Source organism: Octopus bimaculoides, chromosome 27 (genome assembly GCF_046866305.1).
Source record: "Octopus bimaculoides isolate indiv1 chromosome 27, ASM4686630v1, whole genome shotgun sequence".
Taxonomy (NCBI): Eukaryota; Metazoa; Mollusca; class Cephalopoda; order Octopoda; family Octopodidae; genus Octopus; species Octopus bimaculoides.
Genome location: NC_142954.1, coordinates 4041228 through 4048727, shown reverse-complemented (window position 1 = coordinate 4048727; position 7500 = coordinate 4041228). Strand labels below are relative to the sequence as shown.

Genomic DNA, 7500 nt, shown 5'->3' with positions numbered 1-7500 from the left:
TAATAATAATAATAATAATAACAATAGTTATAATAGTAGTCATAGTGATGATATTACTACTACTACTAATGATAATGTTAATAATAATGTTAATGATAATAATAATAGTAATAATAGTAATGATAATAAACATTGTAATAATAATAATAATAATAATAATAATAATAATAATAACTAATAATAATAATAATAATAATAATAATAATAATAATGATAATAATAATAATAATAATAATAATAATAATAATAATAATAATAATAATAATAATAATAATAACGTTAATAATATTAATTGTATCTATAATAATATTGGCTGTGGTGGTGGTGATTTGGTGATGAGGGAAGTAAAATAAATAAATGAATAAATAAATAAATAGATGAACATAAACAACATGTAGTAAAAAAAAAAGAGAAATGAAATGAAAACAAAATGGACGAAAAGACAACAAGGAGTAAACGCGGCCATTAAAAAATGGCCGAGTGTGTTTTAGTCAGTGAAGCGTAATAACTTGATTGGAGGGACATTGTTTCTTTGCGTTGAAGTTTGAAATTTCCATTCTTTGTTGAAGACCATATTTCGACCAAGTCTCACTCTACACTTGTTAGCTAGCGTCTCTACGATTTATTTATGTATTTATATAGTTTAAAAAAAAAATCTTTTTATTTGTTTCAATCATTGGACTGCGGCTGTGTTGGGGCAACACCTTCAAGTGATTTGTCGAAGTAATCGAACTCAGCACTTACTTTCTCGGTCGTTTCTTTTTTGTTCTTTGTTTTGACAAATCATTAAGTGACGGGGACACAAACAAATCAACATCGGTTGTCAGGCGGTAGTAGGGACAAATATAAACACACAGACACACACACATAAAAGATACATAACGTACATCATACGTATGTATGTATGAATGTATGTATTTATGTATATCTATCTATCCATCTATCTATATCTATCTATCCACCTATATATATATATAAGCATTGTATAAGCTTTGTTGTGTTAAAAAATGGTTATCACAAAAGTATTCAAATACAGTTACACAGTCTTTGATAATGATAAGAAAATATTTAAAAACCATTATCAAATACTGTATAACTGTATTTTAATACAATTATGATAACCATTTTTTAACACAACAAAGCTTATACAAAACTTTACATTTTACTTTTAATAATCTTTTACTAAAAATGTGAAACCAGTCAAGTCAATAATCATCTTTAAAAGATCTCTGCATTTTCAAGCCCTCTTTCCAATATATTTTCACTCGTGCGGTACCTTGCAAGTTTACTTTGTTATATATATATATATATATATATATATATATATATATATATATATATATATATATACGTGTATGTGTGTGTGTGTCTGTGTGAATGAACTTGGCTTATTTAATTCCAGTACGAAAACACAGACACCACACATATTTATATAAGAGCTGATTACAATGGATTTAAGCCAAGTAAAACACTAACCAGGTATTGAAACAAATGGCCAATGTAAGGGTGAAAGTTGTAAATATTTTGTAAATAAATATCTATTGTAAGTACAACGTTATCTTAACGAGACGATCTCTACGCAGTAAATCAAATTATACATACATACATACATACATACATACATACATACATATATATATATATATATATATATATATAAATATATGCATATATATATACATATATGTATATATATATATATATATATATATATATATATATATATATATATATATATATATATATATATATATATATATATATATATACATGTTAACATATACAAACATGTTTTTGTAGAGTTATAATAAAAACAAGTTAACATTAAACTAAAGAATTATTCCATACTTTTGTAGAGTACATATTTATCATACTTTCGCAACAAGATGGGTGACAGTGGCCTGGTACACTTCGTCGGACTGTGTTAAATTTCAGTACATGTTGGCTTTATATAATCTTTGGCAAGCTGTAATTCTGGAGGAGGGTGGAGCTATGTAGAATGATAATTAGGTCTGGTGTATAAGCGTCCGGTAAATGGTTGTATAGGCGAGGTAATAAAAGACGGTACGCGGCCACTATGTTTGTTGGGTGGGTACTGATAGAAATATATTATAGAAGGTTTTATTGTTTGTAGTTGGAGTTGTGTTACTATTCAGATTTCAATGAAGCGTGTAAAATTTGTAATTAGTCTATGTCTAGATTAGGTGTGGATAATTCCACAGGTTTCACTGACGAATGTAACTATATGACAGCAACTTATTTAGTAAATGCTGTTCTTCCCGAAAATATAATTCTTTTTAGAATATAAGGTCTCTCATCTAATGGATTCAATATTCATTTTCTTCATTAGTAATTTTAAATTAAAATACACGCAGGAACATAACTAATTAAAACAACTTCTTATTCACTATTTCTCACAATAATTATATTACTAGTACTTTTTTTTACTTATTTTTCTTGCATTTGTCGCTGTCGTCGTCGTCGTCGTCATCATCGTCATCATCAACATCTTCACCATCATCAGTAACAACAGCTCCCTCATCGCCAGTTACGTTACACCACAGCCACCACAGCAATCATCATCGTCATCACCCTCACCACAAGCAGCAGCAATCACAGTAACACCATACAACCATCACAGTACAATCATCATCATCATCATCATCATCATCATCATCATCATCATCGTCGTCGTCATCATCATCACCATCATCATCATCATCATCATCACCATCATCATCATCATCATCATCATCATCATCATCATCACCATCATCGTCATCCTCATCGTTATCATCATCATCATCATCATCATCAACAACATCATCAACGTCATCATCGCCAAAACCATCACCATCGTCGTCGTCGTCATCATCATCGTCATCATCATCATCGTCGTTGTCATCGTCATCATCATCATCAACATCGTTGTCGTTACCGTAATCGTAACCATCAATTTCATATGACCCTCACCAAAAAATCCCCCCCCCCCAAAGTAATGTCCTTGAAGTGTGTGGTACTTACCTAGTTTGAAAACTGTAGCCATAACCTTCTGTTTCCACGGAGTAAAGGCTTATATAGTCGCCCACACACAGGTACTCACCAGCTCCGTTATTCATGGCGACTGGTTGAGCTGAAACGAGAAAGTCGCTTTTAAATAACAATGTCAAAATACAACGATCAAGCGAAATAGCAACATCAATAATAATAATAATAATAATAATAATAATAATAATAATAATAATAATAATAATAATAATAATGATGATGATGACGACGATGATGATGATGATGATGACGATGATGATGATGATGATGATGATGATGATGATGATAATGGTGGTGGTGGTGGTGGTGGTGATGATGATGATGATGAGGGTGATAATAATAATAATAATAATAATGATAATAATAATAATAATAACAATAATAATAATAATAATAATAATAATAATAATAATAATAATAATAATAATAATAATAGATAGAGAAATTAAGGCAAATAGACCAGATATAGTTGTCAAAGATCATGAAGAAAAAAAATGCTTTCTAATTGATGTACCAATACCAGCAGATGACAACGTTTCTCTAAAAGAAATGGAAAAACTTTCAAAATACAAAGACCTGGAAATAGAGGTAACTCGAATGTGGAATCTAAAAACAGAAACAATTCCTATCATAGTAGGTGCCTTCGGTATAATAAAAAAATATTCAGACAAATACATAACAAAAACACCAGGACTTACAAATATATATAACATACAGAAAGTTGCACTACTGGGTACTGCACACATTCTACGCAAAACACTTTCAATACAGTAAACATAAGAGCACCACAGCAAACCACAGCACACACCCAAGGCGCACAGAGCTGCGCTCGGTAGTGAAGTGAAAGCACGTTATAAAAATAAAACTACTGAACAATAATAATAATAAAGGCACAGTCCCTAGCAGCGATAGAATTACGGAATAGAGACTTGATTAAACAAATTGAAACGGAAGGATAGAAATACCTTGGTGTTCAACGAGATAATAGAAAAGGAAATGAAAGAGCAACTGAGGATGGAATATTTCCGAAGACTGACGTTGTTGTGGCGCTCAAAATTGACTGGATGGAATAAAATCCAAGCAGTTAATACGTGGGCGATAGCATCACTTCGGTATGGAGCGGGAATTATAAAATAGCAAAAAGGGGGGGGGGCGAAGAAAATGGATACCAAAAACTAGAAAAATATTGATACCGTAGTTTACAGCTACATTCTGTTCTAACACAACACGTAGGTATAATATCTGGAGTGTAAATAATTATGATTTGAATGTAATTTTGGAATACGAGGTAGATATCTTCTCAAAATATATTCTTCTTCAAAATATATTCTTCTTCAAAATATATTCTTCTTCAAAATATATTCTTCTTCAAAATATATTCTTCTTCAAAATATATTCTTCTTCAAAATATATTCTTCTTCAAAATATATTCTTCTTCAAAATATATTCTTCTTCAAAATATATTCTTCTTCAAAATATATTCTTCTTCAAAATATATTCTTCTTCAAAATATATTCTTCTTCAAAATATATTCTTCTTCAAAATATATTCTTCTTCAAAATATATCTGAGATATATTCTCAGGTATAAAAATGGAACACTTAACAGAAAAATTGTGCAACGAAAACACAAAGAACGAACGAAAAAGAACACACGATTAGCAAAAATGTAAACAATGGAAGCACAAAAAGAACCCCCAAAACAAACCTACAAAACACGAGTCATAAAGCGTTACGAGCGTAAATGAGGAAGATTGAGGCGTCACGTGCTAAACAAATGGCGTAAATAGCAAAACAACAAAATCGGACTTCAGCACACCTTTAAAATATTGATTGACCTGAGTCGAACCGGAACTAAACAAACGAAAATGTGAATAGAAAGGAATATGGAGAGAAAATTCTGACGGTGGATATTTTCTAAAGGCAGAAATCGTTAAACGACCGAAATCAATGAAAAATACAACGAAAGACCCTCCTAAACGTAAATTTAATGATAAAAAATAAACAATGACTAAGAAAAAAACTGGCCATTATAGATTTCTAGTGTCTTGCTTGTTTTTGATCTGGACTCACTCCGTGAGTGAAAGAAGTTTTTTACGAGGTGAGTGTCAGACGCTTGTTTGTTTTTTGTCTGGGGCTGTGACCTTATCCGCTCATTATTTCATGGCAGAACCCTAACATCACCTCCCCCAAAATTTCGGGCCTTGTGCCCAGAGAAGAAAAGATTATTTCATGGCAGAAACGTTAGCACGCCGGACGAAATGCTTAGCGGTATTTCGTCTATCTTTACGTTCTGAGTTCTAATTCCGCCGAGGTCGATTTTGCCTTTCATCTTTCGGGGTCGATAAATTAAGTACCAGTTGCGTACTGGGGTCAATCTAATCGATTGCCGCCACCTTCCCCCAAAATTTCGAGCCTGTATGTCGCTTCTGTATTTAATCATTTAAATTCTTCCTCTGGCGAATAAACTGGTTTCTATCAAAGGTGTAAAGTTCCATCTTTGGAATGTAGATAACGAAGACAGTGTCATTTTAAATCTGAGAAAAGTCTTCCATAGTTTTACTGTTCATGTATGTATGTATGTATGTATGTATGTATGTATGTATGTATGTGTGTGTGTGTGTGTGTGTGTGTGTGTTTGTGCGCGCGCGTGTGTGTATGTATGTATGTATTTTATATATACAATTTTTTCAGTTCAATGCTTTCTGAATATGGTAATTAGCTGCTAATATCTGGACCTCAAAATCAAATTAGGAGCGCCATAATTTGGTGCCAATGTAAACATTTCCTCCGATAAGGAATGGAAACATAATGAGTAATCGCAGACTTAGATACTCGAAATCTTTACGTTCTCTGCCATTCGTTGAACAACAAACTGATGGTGAGGTTGGTCCGTTGGTGAGGTTGGTCCGTTGGTGAGAAGGAACTCTTTTGCCATAATACACAAGTGATAATTTCTTTCCTAAAGTGCAGGTATTGTTCATAGCTAAGAAGATCTACCATAGCCCCCAGCCAATCAATGCCTTGTGAGCGGATCTGGTAGACGGAAACTGTATGGAATCCTGTCGTATATATATAGATGTATATATATTACTATCCTATATATCTCTCTCCACCCCTACACATTCAATAATACTATAAAAAGAGACAGATCCTCTGAAGTGAAATCATATCTGAAGAACCTACAAGAATAGGTGTAAGCGCTAATATTTATAAAGCATGTGACATATTAATACAAATATGTAAATGTACAACCGTTCAGATATCTGAGTACCTTATTATTTTTTCTAATATATAATTCCTGTACCTAACCTCCAAACCTTCCAATATATATATATATATATATATAATAATATTATTAGGGACAAAATCCAAAATTACAGGTAAAAAACTCAATTATTAATTTTTCTATATGTGATAGTGGATTTTCATCGATGAGTTCTTGAAAATTGGTTATTTTCCCTAAAACTATATATATATATATATAGAGTTATTAATATTTCTAAGTCTCTCTAAAGGAGACTACGGCAGCGGTACTGGAAATTAATAGTTATCGCCAAGCCAACATGGCAGTCCCAAAATTAGGACGAAAGCTGCCGTGAATTAGCTCCAAGAAGCCATCGCCTCTAGCTAGCTATGTGACACACGAAACCTGTGTCCTTTATAACCTTCGAACAGGGGAGGTCAGCAGTGTCCCCCTGCTGGTTTGGCATCTGCAGACTAGTTTCAGGGTGTTGCCCCTTGTCAATGCAGAGCAGCCAAGCCCTAGCCAGGCGGCGCTGCTGACTATCTGTTCGAAGGTTATTTATCTAATTTCAGTGGAATCTATCCACTGGTTTTCAGAAATAGAGTTATTAATATTTCTAAGTCTCTCTAAAGGAGACTACGGCAGCGGTACTGGAAATTAATAGTTATCGCCAAGCCAACATGGCAGTCCCAAAATTAGGACGAAAGCTGCCGTGAATTAGCTCCAAGAAGCCATCGCCTCTAGCTAGCTATGTGACACACGAAACCTGTGTCCTTTATAACCTTCGAGTCTCCTTTAGAGAGACTTAGAAATATTAATAACTCTATTTCTGAAAACCAGTGGATAGATTCCACTGAAATTAGATAAATAACCTTCGAACAGATAGTCAGCAGCGCCGCCTGGCTAGGGCTTGGCTGCTCTGCATTGACAAGGGGCAACACCCTGAAACTAGTCTGCAGATGCCAAACCAGCAGGGGGACACTGCTGACCTCCCCTGTTCGAAGGTTATAAAGGACACAGGTTTCGTGTGTCACATAGCTAGCTAGAGGCGATGGCTTCTTGGAGCTAATTCACGGCAGCTTTCGTCCTAATTTTGGGACTGCCATGTTGGCTTGGCGATAACTATATATATATATATATATATATATATACATACATTTCTGAATTAAGGCTACCATTGGTTTCATGTTAAGAAAAGGAAGAGAAT

General features: G+C 33.3%; 1 protein-coding gene across 6 annotated transcripts in view; it reads right to left on the bottom strand.

Moving 5' to 3' along the window:
• The window catches only part of LOC106877374 (inositol 1,4,5-trisphosphate-gated calcium channel ITPR2), a 176214-nt gene that overhangs the window by 150874 nt on the left and 17840 nt on the right, over window positions 1-7500 (bottom strand). For all 6 annotated transcript variants that reach the window (XR_016238656.1, XR_016238655.1, XM_089343469.1 and 3 more), the window contains exon 2: window positions 3025-3133. Coding sequence is in view for 4 of the 6 variants with exons in the window: in XM_089343469.1 (XP_089199595.1) it covers window positions 3025-3119 (95 nt within the window). In the remaining 2 variants the exon portion in view is untranslated. The remainder of the gene's footprint in view (window positions 1-3024; window positions 3134-7500) is intronic.